The sequence below is a fragment of the Artemia sp. Qi Xiang Cuo genome, chromosome 2 (genome assembly GCF_049724085.1).
Source record: "Artemia sp. Qi Xiang Cuo chromosome 2, ASM4972408v1, whole genome shotgun sequence".
Lineage (NCBI taxonomy): Eukaryota > Metazoa > Arthropoda > Branchiopoda > Anostraca > Artemiidae > Artemia > Artemia sp. Qi Xiang Cuo.
Genome location: NC_142795.1, coordinates 35639681 through 35664956, shown reverse-complemented (window position 1 = coordinate 35664956; position 25276 = coordinate 35639681). Strand labels below are relative to the sequence as shown.

The 25276-nt window shown below is 35.6% G+C and overlaps 1 protein-coding gene across 2 annotated transcripts in view; it reads right to left on the bottom strand.

Moving 5' to 3' along the window:
• Window positions 1–25276, bottom strand: part of LOC148955178 (uncharacterized) — a 75809-nt gene that overhangs the window by 16837 nt on the left and 33696 nt on the right. For both annotated transcript variants that reach the window (XM_089108092.1, XM_089108091.1), the window contains exon 4: window positions 8030–8243. In XM_089108092.1, the coding sequence (XP_088964218.1) occupies window positions 8030–8243 (214 nt within the window). The remainder of the gene's footprint in view (window positions 1–8029; window positions 8244–25276) is intronic.

Sequence of the window (25276 nt, the reverse complement as noted above, 5' to 3'; positions counted from 1 at the left end):
CCATCAAATTTGACGGTGCATATGAAGTGGCTCTTGTCGACTGTATTCTCAAAAATACCTATGACATCCCGAGAAAGGATCGTGAGTATGATATTAAAGTCATACCATTGGACACTCTTTGTCGACTATGAATGGGTTGAAGCACTTAAATCTAATGACTATCCATATGCCAATTTGAAATACATTGAATAGGACAATATGAGGGATTTGAGTCCTGCAATCAATAAAAAAATATCATGTGGCAGGAATGGTACAGTATCTTTCAATTATTCTTTAGAACAAGATAGGATTTACATTAGATCACCTATTGACACTGAAATAATTACTCTAGATGATAATTTGAGAGATTTTCTTGGCTTTAAACGGAATATGATCATTGGGAAAAATGCTGGCACCGTTAACAGGATGGATCAAGTTGTTTTTGCTGATTATCCACCTGGTTTCGCCTAGGACTCTTGCACATTTTTCTATGCATCCTTTGTGGAAATATCGAGAGTCGGTAATTCAAATGTCCCCCTCCTACGTGTTCTTGAACGAAAAACAACTCAAGAACTTGCTCATCACTATAATATAAAGCATCTTCAGTATGTTCCTGTAAACACTTCGTATTTGGAACTCTGTCAGTTAACACTAAGAAGTGAAATGGGTGAACCTCTAGCAATAACAAAAGACATAGCAGTGATTACATGTCATTTTCGATCCATTGTTAACGACAGTACAATCACCTAGAATGAACAATAGGAGAATTCCATTTGTCTGTCCCGATATCGATTGTTATGTTGGTGCTTTGAGTCCACGTCAAATAGGCAATGGATTGAACTACTACAACAGGCGTACTACAATGTCTGGCTATGGTCTTGGTAGCTGGTTTGCTAGGCTATTTTGTTCAGCACTACCCCTTCCCAGAAAATATCTCGTACCGGCTGCATCAAATTTTCCTGCCTCAACACTACGGGACTGGGGGTCGGGCAAGAATTTCAAGGGGAGTGTTATGGAAAATATTAGTTGTTCAGCAAGAGCCATTGGTGAGCAACTCAAATTTTGGCAAAATGGGAAGGGATCGAAAAGGATGCATGTGCATCATTCACTCATCAGTCTCCATCCAGGCAGGAAGCAAAGGACATCAACAAGGACTTTGAGGAATAAATCAAGGAAGACCAATAAGCAGAAGAAGAGAAAGAAGAAAAGGATTGCTCGATAAAAGAAGAATTTTTTCTCTTAAGATGATTTATCTCCCTCAGATGGAATCATATCCATTAATTAGTTCCTCATTGAATCTATTGAAAGCTGAAAATGTTGATACCAGTGTCAGGTAAGGCTACTATGAACAGATTTACCCCCAACAACCCCTCTCAGAAAATATACATTTTCAAATATTTTTCAGTGAAGACTATTTCATTGATTTGTCGTCAACGTTTATTGATTTAAATGTTGTAGTGAAGAAAAAGTCAGATAATACAACTCCAAATGCCGGTGATGGTCTCTCCTATGAAAACTGTATTCTACACAACCTATTCAAACAAATTAATGTATTTATTAATGGAACATTGGTGAGCACCAGCAATAATTTATCCAACTATGCAAGCTACATACAATTTATGATTATGACACCAAAGGCTTACAAGGAATTGAGAGCAAGAGCATTATGCCATGAATATCAGTCAGGTATTGATACTGACGGTGAGCTGACTACTGCAGTGACTCAGGAGTATCATCTAGTTGGAAAATTAAATCATGAGATATTCAATATATCCCAATGACTACCCCCCAATATTAAGATTGACATAAAGTTACAGATGTCCCCATCAAATTTCATTTTGAGAAAAACACTTCCTGCAGCTCCCGATGCAAATGTCATTATCACATCGGCAATTCTCCCCGTCGGAAAACAACAGGTTATGAGCTCTGTTGCATTGGCAGTGGAAAAGCTAAGAGCCAATGGCAACAACATTAAACTTCTTGTCCCCCATACGATCACAAATCAAATTCACATTGCCACTGGATATCGTAGCTATAGTGATTCGTCATTTATCAATGCAAAAATACCAAAAAATCGGCTTTGGCCTTTGTGAAGAGTGGTAGTGCCGTTGGATCCTGGACTGAATCCCCCCACGATTTTAATTTTTTTGGTCTATCTAGCCTTGTGTGCAAAGTGAATGGTATTCCACTGTACACTCTATCATTTGACAAAAAATCCTATAGAACTCTCTACGAGTTGACTCTGCAATCCCTAGATCATGACTCTCAACTCTGCGAATATGGATTATTAGAGTCCATGGTTTAGATAAGTCACTGGTTTATTTGTTTGGACTTTTAATTCACACCGCACGGAACAAAAGTCCGAACAGGATCTGCGCATTTAGAGTGTGCATTGGTCAATAATCTAGTCAAGAACCTTAAGCTAATATCACTGAATTTCTTTGAAACTTATTGCGAAATCACGCCCGACGGCAGTTTTCTACTAGACCTAGCACCATGAACACAAACCAAATAATCAACGTATTTAGTATGGATCCATACATGTCCCGGTACAAGTCCTATTGCATACCTTCGGACTTCATTGTAAAAATTCCAAGTGTTAACAACACCCTAATCATTGTTAATAGCAGTCCATCGATTTTGAAGACCGTCATTGGCTAGGAATCTTTCAAACAGCAAAGAATATTGAATTTTTTTACCCTCTTGGCCTATCGTATAAATTCTACGCTCCATACATCAGCAACTTTATCGAACGCAAGGGGAAGATCATTATTCAAAATCAACGAAGAGTACAGGATTTAGCAACTAAGACATGTTGCTTTCATGCACTACTCTTTTTCATGTTCAGATGTCGTGGCTACACCTACAAGCAGTTTCTCGACATCTACGTTGACTTACCTCGATTGAACGACTTTCTAGTGGATAATATACTTACAATTTTTTTTAATATTTATTTTTGGGCCCTGATAATAAAATTTTATAATTTTTTTTTTTAATTTTTTTTTTAATAAAAAAAAAAATTATATACTTGATAAAAACGACTTTTCTACTCTTTAGATTTCATCCACTAGTAGGTATTTGTCGACAACAACTAGTGCAGGTAGATTATCTGAATTCACAGTGTACTGACCCTGATGTACTGCAATATCAGGGTCACATTTTCTACAGTAGAGTGTGACGTCACTCTTGTCATATCTCTTTGTATAGTCAATGATACTATTCTCATTCATTCTATAGAATTCACATGTTTCAATTTGCTTATTTGAAGCAATTTCACAAACAGTGTCCTCAAGTGTCGAATCACATTCCGTCACAGCCAAATAAAAATCAGTGGGCTTATAATCATAACACCCAGTGTCTTCACAACGATGACATAGAAACCATATTTTTTTGTTGTTCCAACAGTTGAATCGTTGACCCGGTTCCTCCTCCCAGAACAATCTAAAACCATGACGATACCAATCTCGTAGCAATAAACCAAAATCACGGTTAGGATTCTTTCCAATCATACCGGGATATGTACTCTCCCACTGGTTACATTTATCATAATGACAATTGGAGCATAGGTGACCTCTAGGATGAGAGTCACACACCTCTTCAAGACGGGAATTACAACCTTTAATTTGTACAGCATATCCTCTATGCAATTTACACGGGTTGCATAATCTACACTTTTCATCATACTCCTCAATCATTGTGCAATTCTCACATGATGACGACCAGCTGCCCAGTGAGTACATACATAACGGACATGTATGGAACATTTTGTCATGTGTTGACACTCTCACTACCATAATGAAACTGAGCTAGCAACAACAAAAATTGTCTGAGATAGAGAGAGAGGAGTAAATCATCCTTGAGCACCAACTTTCTCATGAGAAAAGTCCTAAATTTCAAAACTAATGTTTAAAAGCATATCCACAATATCATTGTGCCGTGTTGTGATCAATATATCAATAAATTGTGTAAATGCATTTGGACCACGATGTAGAAGCTTCATACAATAGTCTAATGATGGAGAATCAGTTTTTACTATATCAACAAGCATTCCCCGAGAAAATATCTTCCTTTGAATAGACAACTCTAGAAAATCATCATCTAGAATCAAACGTTTTTCCATAAGAACTAGATTCCTCATGATTTGCTCTTTCTCGAATCTATCCGTTTTTTAGAGTCCTAACACTCTCACAACCAACTTCAGACTAATCAGAATTTTTTTTTGTACTCTAGAAAATATACGCTAGTCTAATATAGAAAGAAAAAATACCATTGATTTAGAAACATTTTTACTGAACATAATTACAACAATAATATTTACTGATGCATTATTTTCTCATGAATATATTTCGATAGGACATTTAATGCTGACCTAAGTTTATTTATATGGAGAATATTCACTTTTCCAGCAAAACATAGTTGCTCCTCCTTCTTAAACTTGCTTAATGATATCACGTATCTCGCATACATAATGTCCCATTCAAGACATAGTCTACAGCCAGCGGTTATTTCCACAGCTACATTAGGTACACCTTTATCGTTGCTGCTGCTGCTGTCAGTTCCATCATTAATCTCCAATAGTGTAAATGCACCACTCATTTTTTTTCCACTAATATCCTATCAAATAAACTATTCTCTCTCTCTCTGAATTCAAGTCTCTAACCAATATGAAGTACAATGAAAAGTACTCCTGATATCCGAATCCAACTACTAATCAAGTTAGTGTGTCTGCCACTCTCTCTGTTTGACCTCCAAAAATCGATGCCATAATAAAAAACCTGTCTGCCATGCCATGTAGAGTTCATTGTAATAGGGAAATGGCCCTGGTAACCCAATTACTTGAAAATACACACACATATCCATGCCTCAGGCTTGTGAAAGTGCATGTATCCTTTCAAGTAATTGGGGCTTTACTACTGATCTTTCCCTATCTCACCCATTATAAAAACCAGACCGAGATGCGAGTGCTCCAGAGAACGTATAAACATAAGCGACATTAGATCTTTTCACGGGTAGAAAAGTCAGATTTCTCTTGAACGCGAAACTTGGCTTCAACGTTGTAACACTAAATTTTGAAGAAACTAATTTTAAATTAATTTATTCTAATACATATATGAAAATCGGTAATAAGTTGTGCAATGTTATTATTAGACGCTTTAGGAATTAAAAGTAGGTTTGGAAGTCTCAAGTTGGTTTCAAAGACATTTTGAGAAAGTTTCTGCTAAAATACGTGTTCCAGGGTAATTGGACCGCTGACGGCAGATCAAATGAGATGAGCTGTTTGTACGCGCTAATGCAAGAATAAGTGGGAGGAGCTGTTTCTTCACACCGAGAATGAAGAGCCAGAAATTATCTGCGGTAAACTTACTGCTATATCTTTATACTGTGGTTAAAATACAAAATGATGATTGGCTAAAGTACAAACATCATAGGAACACCTGACCAAATGTAAACTTACTGCTATATCTTTATACTGTGGTTAAAATACAAAATGATGATTGGCTAAAGTACAAACATCATAGGAACACCTGACCAAATGTATGAAGACATGTGAAAATCGATACTTTTCAAGGTGGGCTACTTTGCTATAAACCATGCATACTTTATAATTACTGTAGTTCTTAGTTGATGTGAAGTTATTCACATCAAAGCACCCTTTGCTGCTGCATCTTTACTATAGAAAATATGCGATAGCTTGGAAATCACACAATGTATGTTTTCTTACGATGTTATTTGTGTTTTTAATAATTAATTTCGTTTTCTACAAGAATGGAATTCCTTTATAGGTCCATATTTATTTAGTTTCTGCTAAAATACGTGTTCCAGGGTAATTGGACCGCTGACGGCAGATCAAATGAGATGAGCTGTTTGTACGCGCTAATGCAAGAATAAGTGGGAGGAGCTGTTTCTTCACACCGAGACTGAAGAGCCAGAAATTATCTGCGGTAAACTTACTGCTATATCTTTATACTGTGGTTAAAATACAAAATGATGATTGGCTAAAGTACAAACATCATAGGAACACCTGACCAAATGTAAACTTACTGCTATATCTTTATACTGTGGTTAAAATACAAAATGATGATTGGCTAAAGTACAAACATCATAGGAACACCTGACCAAATGTATGAAGACATGTGAAAATCGATACTTTTCAAGGTGGGCTACTTTGCTATAAACCATGCATACTTTATAATTACTGTAGTTCTTAGTTGATGTGAAGTTATTCACATCAAAGCACCCTTTGCTGCTGCATCTTTACTATAGAAAATATGCGATAGCTTGGAAATCACACAATGTATGTTTTCTTACGATGTTATTTGTGTTTTTAATAATTAATTTCGTTTTCTACAAGAATGGAACTCCTTTATAGGTCCATATTTATTTAGTTTCTGCTAAAATACGTGTTCCAGGGTAATTGGACCGCTGACGGCAGATCAAATGAGATGAGCTGTTTGTACGCGCTAATGCAAGAATAAGTGGGAGGAGCTGTTTCTTCACACCGAGAATGAAGAGCCAGAAATTATCTGCGGTAAACTTACTGCTATATCTTTATACTGTGGTTAAAATACAAAATGATGATTGGCTAAAGTACAAACATCATAGGAACACCTGACCAAATGTAAACTTACTGCTATATCTTTATACTGTGGTTAAAATACAAAATGATGATTGGCTAAAGTACAAACATCATAGGAACACCTGACCAAATGTATGAAGACATGTGAAAATCGATACTTTTCAAGGTGGGCTACTTTGCTATAAACCATGCATACTTTATAATTACTGTAGTTCTTAGTTGATGTGAAGTTATTCACATCAAAGCACCCTTTGCTGCTGCATCTTTACTATAGAAAATATGCGATAGCTTGGAAATCACACAATGTATGTTTTCTTACGATGTTATTTGTGTTTTTAATAATTAATTTCGTTTTCTACAAGAATGGAATTCCTTTATAGGTCCATATTTATTTACTTGTTGCCAACCACTGTCCTCCAAGATCTACTTTTTCCAAAAATCTGCACTCCAGAAAGAAATCAAACCGTAAAAAGATCTCGATATATATAATGCCTACCAGAAATATTAAGGAAGCCAAACACAAAATTAAAAAGTGACCTTACTAGACATCCACGTAATACTGTCAAAATACTTTTAGCTTTGAACGCTTCAACATAACATTTTTTTTTTTTTTTTTGTGTAGAAAATCGAGCTATTTTTCACATTTGAGGAGTGTAACGCTCTGAAAAACATCGTGTCCAATAAACATTTGATTTCCATGATCAGTCAAGCTGAAAGGATGTTCTATTCTTGTGAGTCTTGTTGCCTTTGTTGTAAGTGGTTCCACAGTTAACAAAATTTTTTGTTGTTGTTTAGCTTCTTTTATATAGCTAGTTTCAAGCAATCGAAGTTTAGGAAGAAAAAATTCTAAACATGGTCAACTAAATGTGTACACCGCTGTATATCTTTCTTCAGTTTATATTTGCTTCAATCAAAATATTTCTGCTCGTAATATGTCGAAAACATTTGTTTCAAAGTTATAGTTCAAAGTATGATTTTCTAAGGAGTAGTAAGATTTCTCTCATGCTCTTAGGTATGTCGCAGATGTTTAGGTATATAATATTATCTGTTTGGATTTTATAGGACAATAAAACAGATTTTTGAGGCATTTTTGCAAGAATTTATTTAAAGAGAGAAATCTGTTTTATTTAGGGGCGAGGGAATGAAAAAAAAACAAGAGCAAAATATATGAAAAAACCAAGATTTGTAGAAAATATCTCAAGGTTTCAAGAGCAGGCTCAGTCCCACTGCCCTCAGCTCCTGTATGTGTGCAAAACTCATTTTGTTCAGAAAAATTAACAAGAATAAGGTACTCACAACATAACTGGAAATTTTGTCCGGTAAAGACTTTGAATGTCAACCTTGTTATATAACATGGTTTTCGTGTAACAGAAGATTTCAACACTCAAGTCTGTCAGTTAGTTGATTTTTTTTTCTATGTAGATTTAAATTATCGTTTCTTGAAAGCTACACACACAAAAAGATGTCACTTACTCGCATACTTCGAAAATAACCTGCTGAAGCAAGTCAGGAAATTTTTGTACAATTGTCACCGGTTGTCCAGAAGTCAAAGATACGCCATACAGAGGTGCTGTTGTATTATACTTAGTTTTACATAAGCGTCCTCCTGGCTCTCCATCACATCTTGTTGGTCGCACTGTCGAAGCTGAGTCTGACTTGTACGATCCGTTCTCAAACAAACTTCGTTCTAAATAATGAAAAAAAAAACATTAGTTACTGTGGGAATTTAATCTTATACACAGTTTTTGATTTAAAAGTGTCTTATGCACCAAAGGAAGTTCTCCAGAAACACAATTTTCTTTTCTTTCTTTTAGTAGCTGAACTATCGTTTTTAATAGGACAAAGAATTTTATTCTTTACTATATGCAGCATAAGAATAGTCAATTAATCTTTCGACAGATCCAAATACTATCGGAACTCAAATAAACCATTTTTATTGCACGAAAGATAAGAGACAAAACACACACACACAAAAAAAAACAGTTGAAAAATTTACAGCGAGCAAAATGCGACCTAACCACAAAACATATTTCACAAAGGGCATTTTTTTCAATGCAAGAATAATTTCATCTACAGCTAGGGTTGACTCCAGTGGGCTATACAGAATATGCAACCCTGATTACTAGGCATGCAGATGGTAGATACCGTTAGATATTGGATCTAAAGGCTTTTCGGGAAACAATTTTAAAAAAAATTCACAAAACAGGCTTATCAAAGAAAAGTAAAGACATAAATTAAACAGAAGAGCGGCAGAAATAAAGTCAAATAGTGATTCAAATGTAAAACGAACCTAATTCACTGTCAATAAATAAATGAGACTAAATGAGAAATAAATATGTCAATAAATAAATAAAAGAGAGATTACAATAAATAATTAATTCAAAATTAAAACGAACAAAACCTACCCCAAAAGGAGTATAACTAACGTCTCCCATGTCTTTTAAAGACGAGAATTTGGGCTTTACTGATAAGAAGCGCAAATTACATCACCAGCGCAAATTACGTTCTGGTTTTTAGAATGTATAGTGGCCGTTAGCCCTACTTCGTTTTAAGCTTGACTTGGTTATTTATTGCAATTAATGTCATTTTAGGTCTCATCTACTAATTGATAACGATTGTATGTTCGTTTTCCGTTTGAATTACTATTTGACTTTATTTGTAGTCTTCTAAGGTTTAATGTAGCTCTTTAGTTTTCTTTGGACCTTTAAAAAAATTGTCTTAATTATTTTCTGTTATTTTAATTGACATAGTTTTTTAATGGTAAATATTTGTAGAGGAATATTTGTAAGGCTTTCTTCGGGTTTTCAAACTGTAAGTGAGGAGCGACCGGTTTCAATAGTCACCAAAACTCTAAAAAACGGAATTGGGATACCAACAGATGTATCAAAAGAATTGGCTTATTATCCTGATCCCAAATATATAAGTTTCATTATGTTTAATTTTAACTATCAAAAGCTACGAGCCTGAGAAAATTTGCCTGGAATCGAAAAAAAGGACAAAACGCCCTCTAAAAGTCAAAGAATCTCAATAAAAAACCACGTCATAAGATTCAATATATCAGAGTACCCTGCTGTAGAGTTTCAAGTGCATATCTGCAAAAATTTGGAATTTTGTATTTTTTGCCAGGAGAAAGATCAAGGATGGTGTTTATTTTTTATTTATTTTATTTTTCTTCAGGGGTGATCGTATTGACACAGTGGTCCTAGAATATCGTGAGGAGGCTCATTCGAACGGAAATTAAAGGCTCTAGTGCCCTTTTTAAGTGACAAAAAATATTGGAGGGCAATTAGGCCCCCTCCCAAGCGCCCTTTTTCCTCAAAATCGTCCAATTAAAGTTTTGAGATAGCCTATTTGTTCAGCATAGTTGAAAAGCCGTATAAATATAACTTTAAGGACAACATGACCCCAACCCCCCCAGCCACTATAGAAAGGTCCTTAAGTTATAAAATTTGCCCATTGTTTGCGTATAGTATCTATTATTGGGAAGTATGCAAACATTTTTCGTGTGGGAAAGAGTAGAATTTTCACCCAGAGGGATTTTTCACGGGGATACTTTTACATGGGGAGGGAAGTTTCCAGGGGGGTGAATTTTTCAGGTGAAATTTTACTCTGGGCGAATTTACCAGAATTCCTATACGAAATTCTTGTTATGTCTTGCTTTTTCTTTGCCGACTCAATTTTGCGCGTGAAGATGTTAAGAGCAATTGTCCAGGGTAAATTTTAGCCAGGACTGAATTATCTAATTAAATTATCTATTGAATTGAAATTGAATTATCTATTGAATTACCCGGGGGGAAGATGGATTTTTCCGTTTTAGTGGAGCCCGATTTCCTGGCATTATTTAAAAGACGATCAGAGATTAAATTAAAAAAAATAATTCTCAACTGAAAGTAAGAAGCAACATTAAAACTTAAAACGAATAGAAATCATTACGGAAATGAGTGGGGTTGCTCCCTTCTCAATACCTCGCTCTTTACGTTAAATTTGGAATTCTGTCCCAATTCTTTAAGAACGACTTTTGAAACACAAAGTTCGTTTAATTAGAATAATAAAAAGCTTTTTTTAAAAGTACTAAAATACTTTAGCGTGGAGCGCGAGGTATTGAGGAGGGGCCTCAATTATGTAATAATTTCTTTTGGTTTTAAATTTTGATGTTGCTTCTTACTTTCAGTTGAAAAAAAAGCTTGTTTTTTTTCATTTAATCTCCTTAAGAATCAAGAGTTTCAAGTGTCATGCTATATCTATTTTGGACAAAAATTTTCAATAAATGCTGATAACAGTTGTACTATAGAGCTTCGGATAGATGGGTATGTAGAATAATATTCAAATAAATGGATTGAAATCTGCAGTCTTTGGGATTCAATAGGGCTGAAGCAATTTTGACCACACAATGCAACAACCTTGAATAAAGGCAAATATTATTCGACCATCCCCCTATATGACAAAGAACTTTAGCAGCGATCCTCTAGGTCCAGGTGTTTTTAATTTTCTTCAAGATGCAGATGGTTGTTACGTAATAGGGCTTGTTTTCTAAGAGATCCAGGTGTCTGCTATGTTAATTAGTTAAACAACCCGCAAGAGCGATGAAAAAACCTTCAAGGCCCCACCAAATCATATTTTTTTTATTCTTTGAAAAACCTACAAGGGCCAGGAAAAAAACCATTAGGGCCCTCCCAAGTAGGAAACCTTCAAGGTGCTGGGCCCTAGCGAGCAATTCCACAGGGCCCCTAGCAAGCAATTCCAACGGGAGCCCCTAGCATTCCACCGGAGGCCCTAGCAAGTAATTCCATCAGGGGTCCGATAGAATTCAATTCAACTGGGCCCTAGCATCCAATTCCAACCGGGGGGGGGGGGCCAGCGAACAATTCCGACAGGGTTGGGGGCCCTAATAACCAATTCCAACGGGGGACCCTAACAGTTAATTCCACCGGAGGCCAGAGCAAGTAATTCCACCAGGAGCCCCCTAGAATTAAATTCTACCGGGGCCCAAGCATCCAATTCCAACGTGAGCTCTATTAACCAATTCCAAAAGGGGGGCTTACCAGTCAATTCTATCGGGGCCCTAGCATCTAATTTTATCGGCAAGACGTTTTTCAAGAAATTTCAAGACGTTCTTTAGATATTTTTCTTCAAGACGTTTTAAAGACGTTTCAAGACATTTCGAGACGTTTTATAAGACATTTTTCTTCAAGACATTTAACAAATCGTTCCCGTCTTTCACAGTCATGACCATCGATTTCACCGTCAAGACATTTTTCGAGACGGTTCAAAATATTTCAAGGCGTTTTAAAGACATTTTTCTTCAAGACGTTTTTCAAGAAGTTTCAAGACATTTCAAAAGGTTTTTTTATAAGATATTTTTCTTCAAGAAGGTTTTCTTCATGATTTCTTTAGTTGTGACGTAATGGAGAATGTTTACCAGTGTTAAGAATGACGCATTCTCACGTTATTTGTTTTTTCAGGGCCCATGCGAATCCCTAGTTGTAGCTGAGGAGGGCACACGTGTGGTGTGTTACGTAATGACGATGCACACGTGGCTATTACATAACACTCCAAGAGGTTTTTTTTTCCTTTAAAATTTCATTTTTTTTTCATGTGTATTTTTTGAGATTTCATTATCTTTCAATGTGTTTTTCATTTTTTTTTCAGGGAAACTTTACAATCTGAAGAATTTTGTCCCATTTAGGAATCAAAAGAGATTTCCCCTCAACGGAATGAAGCGCTAGACAGCTGGACCAAGAAGGTCTTCCTAATATTTTTATTTTGAAAATATGTTCTAATGAAAAATTTTCGAAAAATCTAGAGATTGCATGTTTCCCATGTCTGCAATAATTGACATGCGGGAGAAAAAGTCGATTACTGGAAACTTCTAACATTTGATGTGCACCTGCTTGTAAAGTATTGCTTAAGAGAGTAGAATCAGATAATATTAATGATTCTTCTTAGTATATTTTTTAGTAATAGAGTCTTTTACTCTATTGGAACGTGAATGCACTATCAGAGGTGAAATAAAAGTAAGACCATCATTAGGCTAGAGCATGGTATACCTTCATATACCATGAAAAGCCTCTTTTCCTCTTATATATTTTCTGCGGCTATCAAAACATGTCTGTTATTGTCAATGCCTAAAATAATGTTATCAAAATCCTGTCTGCTATTACCAACATTTAACGTAGTACAATGAACTTATATCTCCTATTATCAAGATTATCAAAATCTTGCCAAGTATTACCAAAATGATGTGTGGTACTATAATCATCCAGTCTGATATTATCAAACGTCTTGCACTACATTATCAAAATCTCGTCGGATTTATTTTAACACCTAACACCTTAACTTTGAGCTGTGGAACGTTTTATTCCAAGGCACTTCACGCAATCGTGGTAGACTATGGACGGTGCAAGGCACCCTCTGTCAACCTCATCATTCCATAGGCGTTTTTTTCAGATATTTTCATAATAAAATTATGCTTTAAATCCATTGTTTGTGTTTTAGCAATCCGCCCCCAACGTGATGCCCCCAATGGCAATCTGTGCCTTTTTGGAAAACTATGGAAGGTACAGAACATCCTCTGGTACTCCGCATCATCCTAAGACATATTTTAGGTATTTTCTTGCTAAAAATATGCTTTAAACCCATTGGCTCGTGTTTTCACAAACCACCCTCAACATGATGCACCATGTCAATTCAAACCACCGTGCCATACTACGACTGGCCCTTTGGAAACCTCTGGCACCTTTCATTAATCCTAAGGGATTTTTCAGGTATTTTACTGTTAAAAATCCTGCTTTAAATCCATTCGCTCGTGTTTTCGCAAGGCTTTCTAAACATGATACACCATGTCAATTCACGCCACCGTACCACACTGTGACTGTGCATCTGGCACCCTCTGTTGCCCCTCATTATTCTTGAGACATTTTAAAGCTATTACCTTGTTAAAATTCATGCTTTAAATCCATTGGTCATCGCAAGCCAACCATCGGTGAAACACCATGTCAATTCACACCACCGTGCCACACTATTACTGCCCCTCTGGCAACTTTTGTCATTCTTGACACATTTTTCAGTTGTTTTCTTGTTAAAATCATGCTTTAAATCCATTAGTTCGTGTTTTCGCAAGACACCCTCAACATAATATACCTTGTCCATTCATGCCACTTTTTTTTAAACAAAGTGCTATCTAATTCCGCTTTCCTCGCTTTTACCCCCCGCTTACAGCAGTTCCAGTTCCGATTTTTTGGGCTCCGACCCCAGTTCCGGTCCCATCGATTTTAGTTCCGTCAGTTCCGGTTCCACCACTTCTACCCCCCTCATTCAACGGATTCGCTTGCACCAATTCCACTCCAAGCTCCATCAGTTCCAGTCCCAACCCCAGTTCCAGCAACTCTGGTTCCGTCAGTTCCAGTTCCACAACTTCTGTTCCCGATTCCACAGTGCCGATTCCGCCAATTCCACTCCGAGTTTCGCTGGTTCCAGTATTTTTTATGCGGGTCTCCCATGGTAATCTACACCTGGTCACCAACAGTATCTAACTTATTGTCAAATATTAGCAAAACCTCACATGATTGTATCAAAGTTTTGCGCAATATATTCAAATCTTGTTAAATATTACTAAATCTTGTCCTGTATTATAAAAGTCTTGTAAGATATTATGAGGATTCTTTTGGTCTTTACAGAGCACAATGATACCATAGCTCCTATTATCCAGGATTATCAGAATCTTGCGAGTATTACCAAGATAATCTGTGGTACTATAAACAACCTGTCTGATATTATCAAACATCTTGCACTACATTATGAAAATCTCGACTAATATAATGATTCTCTATGATATTATCAAAACCTTACATGATATTATCAAAATATTGCAAGTTATTAACAAAATATTGCATGGTATTATCAAAATCTTAAATGACACTAACACAATATTTGCACTTACAATCAAAACATGTCTACCGGTATAAATTTAATTTGGTGCTATCAAAACCGTGTTACCTATTAACAAAGTTGAATATAGTGCTATAAAAATCATGTTTGCTATTATCAAGATTATCAAAATCTTGTCAAATATTACAAAACTCTTGTATGATATTAATAAAATCTTGTCTGATATTATGAAACATATCTCACTACATTATCGATATCTCGATTGATATAATGAGAATCATGCAAGTTATAATAACGATACTATCAGAATCATGCAAGTTATTAATAAAATCGTGCATTGTATTATCGTAATCTCACGAGTTATTAACAAAATATCTTCAGCAACAATCAAAACGTCACTGCTATTACCTATTAACGAATCTTGTCATACTGCTATCAAAACCGTTGGTGCTTTATCAATGTAATCAGCTTGTCAAGACCTTACTTGTTATTATAAAATTTGTTATTGTCAAAGTGAATAGTTTCCACTTAAAACACTATCTGGTTTCGTTTCGTTGATGGTATCCTTTCTGTTTGGGAACATGGACAAGACACTATGAGATTTTTTGGCACATTTGAACTCTTTTAATCTGAATCTTCAATTCACAATGGAACTTGAAGATTCAGGTAAGCTGCCTTTTTAGATCTTTTGATTATAAAAACTACTTCTAGCCTTGAATTTTCTATATATAGAAAGCCGACTCTTAACGATCGGTATCTAAATATCTCTTCCAATCACCCTCCTTCTGTGAAAAGAGGGATAATAATCTCTTTAGTCAACAGAGCCTTAAAAATTTTTTCCCGTAATCATATTAATTCTGAAATTAACTATGTCAAGGATATTCTTTTCTGCAATGGTCACCCAATCAAACTTATTGAAAATATCATAGATAGACGATTAAAAAAGATAAAACAACAAAATAGGGAGCTCGTCCCCCTCGATTCAGGTACCCCAGCAAATAAAACAAAAACTTTCATCGCTTTATCATACATCCAGAAACTTGGCGATAACCTTGAAAAATTAAAAAAAAAAAAAATCTCTCTTTTTCTTTCAAAACCAAATAAAAAGTTGAACATCTTTTCAACTCAGGAAAGGATAAAACTGACCCTGTACTAGGTAGTGGTATCTACAGAATCCCGTGTTCATGTGGGAAATTTTACATTGGTAATCCCTTCAACAGCTAGGTGAACGTTTGCATGAGCACAAAATTTCAATAGATAAGACCCTGAGATTAAAAAATAACAATGACAACTTTGATTCGGCATTGGCTTCGCATATTTTGGTAAATTCGACCCATCTGGTTTTTTTTGACGAGGTAACCTTAATATCAACTGTAAATGGCCTACCACAAATTTTTAAAGCGGTAATTGAGATAAAAAAAAATACATGAACCAAAATTTAGCAATAAATAAAGATACTGGAGATATTTCATAAAGCCCAATTTACGACAGTTCAATTTTGAAGGACTCAATCAATATTTTTACCCGGTATAACTTAAAAGAACCTATTTGCATATCTAATGAAAACCGAAACTGTAGACCAGCTAAAACTATTTCAAGGCAAAGGATTCTTGCTCAATTATCTTGGTAGATTATTTTTCATTGATTCCTGCTTGGTTTTTATTTAGTGTCTGTTCTCTCTTGGTCGGGTAAACTTCGAAAGGTTAGATTTTCGTTTTTTTGTTTCTTTTTCTTTTTTGTTTAGCAATGAGGACGACTTGGCGGAGGTCCTTGTCAAAATATTTGCTTATTTCTTCTTCTTCATGGTTCGCCACTGGCTGACAAATCCTTGTTTTATCACTTTTTCGATTTTATTTTTCATTTTGTTAATTCTTTTCTCTCTGAGTTTCATTTGATAAAATCTTGCATGCTATTATAAAAATTCCACCTGATATTGACAAAATATTTTTCTGGTAATATCAAACGTGTTAGATATCGTCAAATGTTACGTGATATTATCTAAATCGTGTCTGCTATTACCAAATTTAACATAGTGTGATCAAGTCGTGTCTGTCATTATCAAGATTATAAAAATCTTGCAAAACCCTTTCAAATATTCAAAACTTTAAATAATATTATTTAAGTCTCGCCAGATATTACCAAATCATGTTTAAATGTTACAGAATCTGATCTTGTATTTTCAATGTCTTGTGAGATATTATGACCATCCTTTCCGGTATTACCTACATCTTGAAAGTCATTATCAAATCTGCAATGATGCTAGCAAAATTGTGTCGGGTACTATCAAAATATTATCAAGCATTACCAATATCTTGTGTATTATTATCAAAATAATGCCTGACAGTATCAAATATACTGTACTGCATTATCAAAATCCCATATGGTATAATGAGAATCCACTATGATATTTTCAAAATTTACATAGTATTATGAAAATATTGTAAAGCTATTAACAAAATATTTTCAGCTATAATCAAAACGTGTCTGCTATTGATCACACCATGTTAAATTTGGTAATAGCAGACACGATTTAGATAACATCATGTCAGATTTGACGATATCTGACACGTTTTGATATTACCAGAAAATTATTTTTTTTTAATATCAAGCAGAAATTTCATATTAGCATTAATAATTTTGTTAATAATTTGCAATGTAAATCTTTGATAATATCATAGAGGATTCTCATTATACCACGTGGGATTTTGATAATACATAGAACAAGATATTGGATAATATCAGGCCTGATTTTGATAATGTCTCACAAGATTTTGTAATCCTTAATAATATTTTGATAGCTCCAAACACGATTTTGCTAGCATCATTCTAAGTTTTGATAATAACTTGCAAGATTTAATTTAATACCGGAAAGAACTGTCATGATATCTCAGAAGACTTTGAAAATACAAAAGAATATTTTGTGATATTTAAGCATAATTTGGTAATATTATACAAGACTTCATAAATATAGTGTAATGTTTTGAAAACATTTGACAAGATTTTGATAATCTTGATAATAACAGACATGATTTTGATAGCACTATGTTAAACTTTGTTAACAGGTAACAAGATTTTGTAGAACCATATTAGATTTTGTTAATGGCAGACACGTTTTGATTGTAGCTGCAAATATTTCGTTAATGTAATTTAAGATTTTGATAAGAGTATGCCAGATTTTGTTAATAACTTACAAGATTTTGGTAATATCATATAAGGTTTTGATAATACCATAAAGAATTTTCATTATATCCGTCGAGATTTTGATAATGTAGTGCAAGATGTTTGATAATATCAAAAGGAATGTTTATAATACCACACAATATTTTGGTAATACATGGAGAGATTTTGATAATCTTGATAATAGGAGATACCGAGCAAGATTTTGTTAATATCTTACATAATTTTAATAATGCGACTTTAGGTTTTGATAATGCAATTCAAGATTCTTGTTATAAAGGCCGAGATTTTGGTATTGTAGTATAAGATGTTTGATAATATCAGAAAAGATTTTGCTAACACCCCACATGATTTTGGTAATGCCTGATAGTATTTTGATAGTACCAGACAAGATTTTGCTAGAGCCATTCTACATTTTGATATTAGCTTGCAATATTTCGATAATGCCCGGAAGGATTCTCATAATATCTCAAAAGACTTTGATAATGCAAGACAAGATTTTGTAATAATTAACAAGATTTGGTAATATCATTCAAGACTTTGATAATATGATGTAAGGTCTTGAAAATATTTGATAAGATGTTGATAACCTTTATAAAGCACACACGGTTTTGATAGCACTATGTTAAGGTTCGTTAATAGGTAACATGATTTTGATAGCATCATATTAGATTCGGGTAATAGAACTTACGTTTTGGTTGTTGCTGAAGATATTTCGTTGATAACTCGTGAGATTATGATAATACTATGCAAGATTTTGCTAATAACTTGCATGATTCTGATAGTACCGTGTGTGATTTTGATATTGTCATAGAGGATTCTCTTAATATAAGTCGAGATTTTGATAGTGTAGCACAATATGTTTCTTATTATCAGACAAGATTTCGATAATATCTTAAAAGAGTTTGGTAACACTTGACAAAATTTTGATAATCTTGATAATAGCATATATGATTTTGATAGCACTATATTAAACTTTATTAATAGGTAACAGGGTTTTGATAGAACCATATTAGATTTTGGTAATTGCAAACACGTTTTGATTGCAGCTGTAAATATTTTGTTAATGTCATTTGAGATTCTGATAGTACCCAAAACGATTCTTTCAATAACTTGCAACCTTTTGATAATATCGTGTAAAGTTTCGATAATATCATTATATAAGTCGAGATTTTGATAATGTAGTGCAAGGTAAATGATAATATCAGACAGGTTGTTTATAGTGTCACACATTATTTTGGTAATACTTGGCAAGATTTTGATGATATTGATAATAGGAGATACGATTTCATTGTACAACGTTAAATATTGGTAAGAACAGACATAACTTTGATAATACCACACAAGCTTTTGGTAATACCTGATAGCATTTTGATAGTAACAGACATGATTTTGCTAGAACCATTCTAGATTTTGACAACAGCTTGAAAGATTTAGGTAATGACCAAAAGAATTCCCATAATATCTCACAAGACAGATAATGATGGACGATATTTTGTAAAATTTAATAAGATTTGGTAATATCATGCAAGGATTTGATAATATCAAGTAAGGTTTTTATGATATTTGACAATAAGCTAGCTAATGTTGATGACCAGGCATAGATTACCATGGGCAAGCCAAATGAAAAAATACTGAGAATGGCGGAAGTCGGCGTCGAATTGGCAAAATCGGAACTGTGCAATCGGAGACAGAAGCGGTGGAACCGGAACTGACGGAACAAGAATCGGTGGAACTGGTGCTTCAACTGGAACTGATGGAGCTTGGAGCAGAATTAGTGGAATTGGAACCGTGGTATCAGGAAGGGGGGCAGAAGTGGTGGAACCAGAACAAATAGAACCAAAATCGGTGGAACCAGGATTGGGACTGGAACTGGGATCAGAGCACGCCGAATCTGAGCTGGAATTGTTGTTCCCGTGGGCAGAAATGGTGGAAACAGGAGGCAGAAGCGGGGGAAGCTGAATTGGATTTCATTTTATTAAGAAAATATCTAAGAAAATGTCTTAGGGATGATGAGAGGTGACAAACTGTGCCAGAGGGCCAGTCATAGTGTGGTAAAGTTGCGTGAATTGACATGGTGTGTCATGTTGAGGGTGGCTCTCAAGAACACGAACCAATAGATTTAAAGCATGATTTTTAACAAGAAAATAACCAGAAATGTCTTAGGAATGATGAGGGCTGCCAGAGGATGCCAGAGGGTAGAACTTGTGCTTGGACTGGAACTGATTGAGCTTGGAGCAGAATTGGTGGAATTTGAACCGACGAATCAGGAAGGGGGGCAGAAGTGGCATAACCAGAACAAATACAACCAGAATAGTTGGAACCAGGACTGGGACTGGAACCGGGGTCGGGGCCTGCCGAATCGGAACTGGAATTTCTGTTCCAGTGGGCAGAAATCGTGGAAAAAGGGGGCAGAAGCGGGGGAAGCTGAATTGGATATCATTTTATTAAGAAAATATCTAAAAAATGTCTTAGGGATGATGAGAGGTAACAGACTGTGCCAGAGGGCCAGTCATAGTGTGGTACAGTTGCGTGAATTGACATGGTGTGTCATGTTGAGGGTGGCTCTCAAAAACACGAACCAATGAATTTAAAGCATGATTTTGAACAAGAAAATAATCAAAATGTCTTAGGAATGCTGAGGGATGCCTGAGGATGCCAGAGGGGCAGAAATAGTGTGGCAAGGTATTGTGATTTAATATGGTGTATGACGGAGGTTTGGCTTGCGAAAACACGAATCAATGGATTTAAAGCATGATTTTCAACAAGAAAATATGTGTAAAATGTCTTAGGAATGATGAAATGTTTCAGAGGGTCCCAGAGGACCAGTCATAATATCGTACGGTGGCGTGAATTGACATGGTGCATCACGTTTAGGATGGCTTGCGAAAAAACAAACTAAGGGATTTAAAGCTTGATTTTTAACAAGAAAATACCTGAAAAATACATTAGGAATGAGAAGGGGTACCAGAGGGTAACAAGGGACCGGTCATAGTGTGTCACGGTGGTTTGAATTAATATGGTTAATATGGTGTGTATCACGTTGAGTGACTTTCGAAAACATGAACCAATGGCTATAAAGCATATTTTCAACAAGAAAATACCTGAAAATGTCTTAGGAATGATGGGGGGTGCCATAGGGTGTAGTGTGCCATCCATAGTTTGCCATGTTATGTTAATTGCCATGGAGGGGAGCATCATGGTGGGGGTGGATTGCTAAAACACAAATCAATGGATTTAAAGCATGTTTTTCTTATGAAAATATCCAAACAATGCATTTGGAACGATGAGGGTGCCAGAGGGTGCCGTGTGCCATCCATATTTTGTCACGGCGGCGTGAATTGCCTTGGACTAACATGTTCTACGGCATAAAGTCAAGGTGAAAGGTGTTAAAAGAATTTTTCGGCAAAGGGGAACTGAAATCTAACACGCAGTCAAAGAAAGGGGGCATTTTCATTAAAAGCTCTCAAAAATATCTCTTAATATGGCTTAAATTTACCTCTAACGAGATGATGTAACATATGAAGAAAAATATTATTCAAATGTGTGCTTTCCAACCGTAAATGCAGTCTTGGCTCAAAGAAACGAAGCATTTTCATTCAAAATTCTCAGAAATATCTCTTAATATGGCTTAAATTTATCCGTAATAAGTCACCTCTTCGGCGTTTCCATTAAAACCTCTCAAAAATATCTTTTAATGTGGCTTAAATTTGCCTCTAACGGTACTATGCCAAATACGAAGAAAAATACTATTAAAATATGTGCTTATCAACCAGGAATGGCGAGTCTTGACTCAAAGAAACGAGGCATTTTCATTAAAACTTCTCAGAAATACCTCTTAATATGGCCTAAATTTACCTCTAATAACAACCCTCCCCCTGGAATTAAGTCAAGTGTCTTGTGCCCCCCCCCCTTGAATTATCTTCTAATAAATTACCCCTTGGATGTTCCCTTTAAAAGCTCTCAAAAATGTCTCTTAAAGTGGCTTAATTTTACCTCTAACGAGATTACACAAAATACAAAGAAAAATAGTACTCAAATGTGCGCTTGTCAACCAGGACTGCATAGTGTTGGCTCAATAGAAACGATGCATTTTCGTTAAGACCACTCAGAAATATCTCTTAATATAGCTTAAATTTACCTCTAATACCAAACCTCCCCCCTGGAATTGGTTACTAGGGATCCCAACTTTCTTTAACTCAGCCTTCTTTTTGCTTATATTTTATCCTTTATAGGCTTTTTCACGTTTTTTTTCCGTTTGAGGAGATTTAATTGCTTTTTTTCTGTGATTTCGTGATTTTATAGTGTTTTTTTATTGATAAAATTTGTATATACAAAAAAATTCTGTGTCCTTAAGATTTCTTGTTCCAGGGTAAAACTTCAACATACTTCACTAATGAAATTTAAGCGTCTTGTAGCCAATGTACACAGGTATGCTCGTTCAAGATTGCCTCTAAAGACTCCAATACTAAAAACTATGCTACGAGCAATCGTTAATATTATCAAATTCTGTTCTCTAAAGCAATACTTAACAAGCAGGTGCGCATCAAATGTAAGAATTCCCAGTAATCGATTTTCTTTCCCGCATATCAATTATTGCAGACATGGGAAACATGCAATCCATATATTTTTCGAAACATTTCCATTAGAATCTATTTCCTAAATTTAAATATTAAGAAGGCTTTCTTGGTCCAGCTGTCTAGCGCTACATCCCGTTTAGGCCAAATCTCTTTTTATTCCCAAAGGGGACCAAAATCTTTAGATTATAAAGGTTCCATGAGAAAAAAAAGAAAGAAAAACGCATTGAAAGAAAAATGAAATCCTGAAGAAAAAAATCTCTTAGAGTATTACATAACACCCACGTGTGCATCTTCATCATGTAACACCCCACATTTGTGCCCTACTCAGTTACATGCGTGGATTCCCATGAGTCCTGAAGGAACAAATCACATGAGATTGCGTCATCCTTATCACTGGTAAACATTCTCCATTACGTAAGGCTTAAAGAAATTGTGAAGGAAAATGTCTTGAAGAAAAATGTCTTGTAAAAAAACGTCTTGAAATGTCTTCAAACGTCATGAAAAACGTCTTGAAGAAAAATGTTTTAAAAACGCTTTGAAATGTCTTGAAACCTCTTGAAATAATTCTTGAAGAAAAAGTCTTCAAAAACTCTTGAAATGTTTTGAACCGTCTTGAAAAATGCCTTGACGGAGAAATTGTTTAAGGCTCCTTGTTGGAATCGGTTGCTAGGCCCCCACTGTTGAAATTGGTTGTTAGAGCCCTCCGTTAGAATTGGATGCTAGGGCCCCGGCTGAATTTAATTCTAGGGGGCCCTGATGGAATTAATCGTTAGGGCCCCTGGTGGAATTATTTCCTAGGGGCTCCCGTTGGAATTGGTTGCTGAGAGTCCTGTTGAATTGTTTGCTAGGGGCCCGATGAAATTGGAGGCTAGGCCTCCTGTGGGATTCGTTGCTAGGTTCCCGATTGAAAATGTTGCAAGGGGCCTGGTTAAGTTGTTTGCTAAAGCCCGACGTCTTGAAAATTATCAACTTGGGAGGGCCCTGAAAGCTTTTTCATGTCCTCGTAGGTTTTTTTTTAAAGAATCAAAGAAATCATTATTTGGTGGGGCTTTGAACATTTTTTCTTGGCTCTTGTGGGTTTCTTAAGTAATTGAAATAACAGACACCTGCATCTCTTAGAAAACAAACCCTATTACGTAACAACCACCTGCATCTTGAAGAAAATTAATAACACCTGTATCTTTAGTGGATCGTCGTTAAACTTCTTCGTCATCTTAATGCATTAAAGTAATAAAAGAGTAGCAGCTATGGCACCCCTTACACTCATTTTGCCGTCATTACTCCAAATTAATGTCATTTGCCATTCCTGAGATATTACGTTACTCTCTTTTGACAGCCTGAATGCATATCGTGTCTTTTGATTTAATTCTTAATCCTCTATAATATAACCCAAAATTTGCATTGCAATACCCTTAGCTATTCCTATGATTTGTACAGATACCTTCTTGACAATCTGGATGCACATAGGGTGTTTCTGATTAACTTTTACATCCTCTTCAAGTTTTTCTGAGATTTTCTGAGTGTTGCCCGGTTATATTCCTGAGATATTGCATATGTGCCATTTTGACAATCTGGATGCAGTTCAACTCATTTGATTTAATCCAATAGTTTTGACAGTAGTAGTAGTTGTAGTAATAGTAGCAGTAGCAGTCGTCAAAGTAGAAATAGCATTCGCAGTCACAGTCGCAATCGCAATTGTAGTAGCTGCAGTTGTTAGCTTATGCTTAGGATGATGGGGAAAAGATTTTGACAACCTTAATGCAAATAACCTCTTTTTATTGAATACGACATCCCCTCACCATTCCCCAAAAGTTTGAACTTAATACTTATAGCTGCTCTTGAGACATTTCACATATTCCTTTGTGATAATTTGGATACACATAGTGTCTTCTGATTTAGTTCGACTCCTTCCCAACATTCCCTGAAAATTACAGCTTGATACACTTATAGTAGTAGTAGTAGTGGTAATAATATTAGCAGCAGTAATCGTCGCAGCAGAAGTGACAGTCACAGGCACAGTCACAGTGGTAGAAGCTGCAGTAGTGAGCGTATACTTGGTATGCTGGGGAAAATATGTCATTTTGACAATCTGGATGCAAATAATCTTTTTTGATTGAGCACAAAATACCCTAACCATTCCCCAAAAGTTTCAAATTGATACCCTTAGGCTGCTATTAAATCTTCTACATGTACCCTTCTAACAATGTGAATGCACTAGCGTCTTTTGAAATAGTTTGACATCTTTCTCAACATTCCCTTGACATGTCAACTTGATTCTCTTACCATTCCGGAGATTTTGCAGATGTTCTATTTTGACAACATTGATGTAAACAGCATATTTTGATTTATTTCAACTTCCCCTCAACATTATCTGAAAGTTTTAACTTTAAAAAAACAGCCATTTCTGATATACTGTAGATAAACCCTTTTGACAACCTGAATGCAAATAGTTCCCTTTGATTTGGTTCTGACCTTCTGACAATCTGGATACACATCGTGTCTTTTGATTTAATTTTACAACCCCCTTAACTTTCTCTGAATATTTTCTGTCCATATCCTATTCTGCTTCTGAGAAGTTGCGTCTATGTGCCATTTTTAAAACCTCGATGCACTTGGACTATTTTGATTTAGTTCAATAGTTGTAGTAAGAGTAGGAGTAATAGTTGTAGCAGTAGCAGTACCAGTAATCGTAGCAGTAGAACTATCAGTAACAGTCACAGTCACAGATGCAATTATATCAGTAATTGTTGCCGTTGCAATTAGTCGAAATCACAAGCACTCGCAGTCCTAAGTAGTTACACTGACAGTCGCTGGTAGTTGCAGTCGCTGTCAAAAGTAGTTGCGGTCGTAAGTATTTGCAGTCACAAGCAGTCAAAGTCCCAAATATTCGCAGTCGTAGTGGCAAGCATTCGTAATCAAGAGTAGTTGCAGTTTTAAGCAATTTAAGTTGCAAGTGGTTATGGTAACAAGTAGTCACAGTCAAAGCAGTAGTAGTCATGGGCGCCCATATGGGAGGGGGGAAGGGGGGGGGGGTTGATACTGCTTTACATTTTTATATTTTTGTTTTGAGATTTGT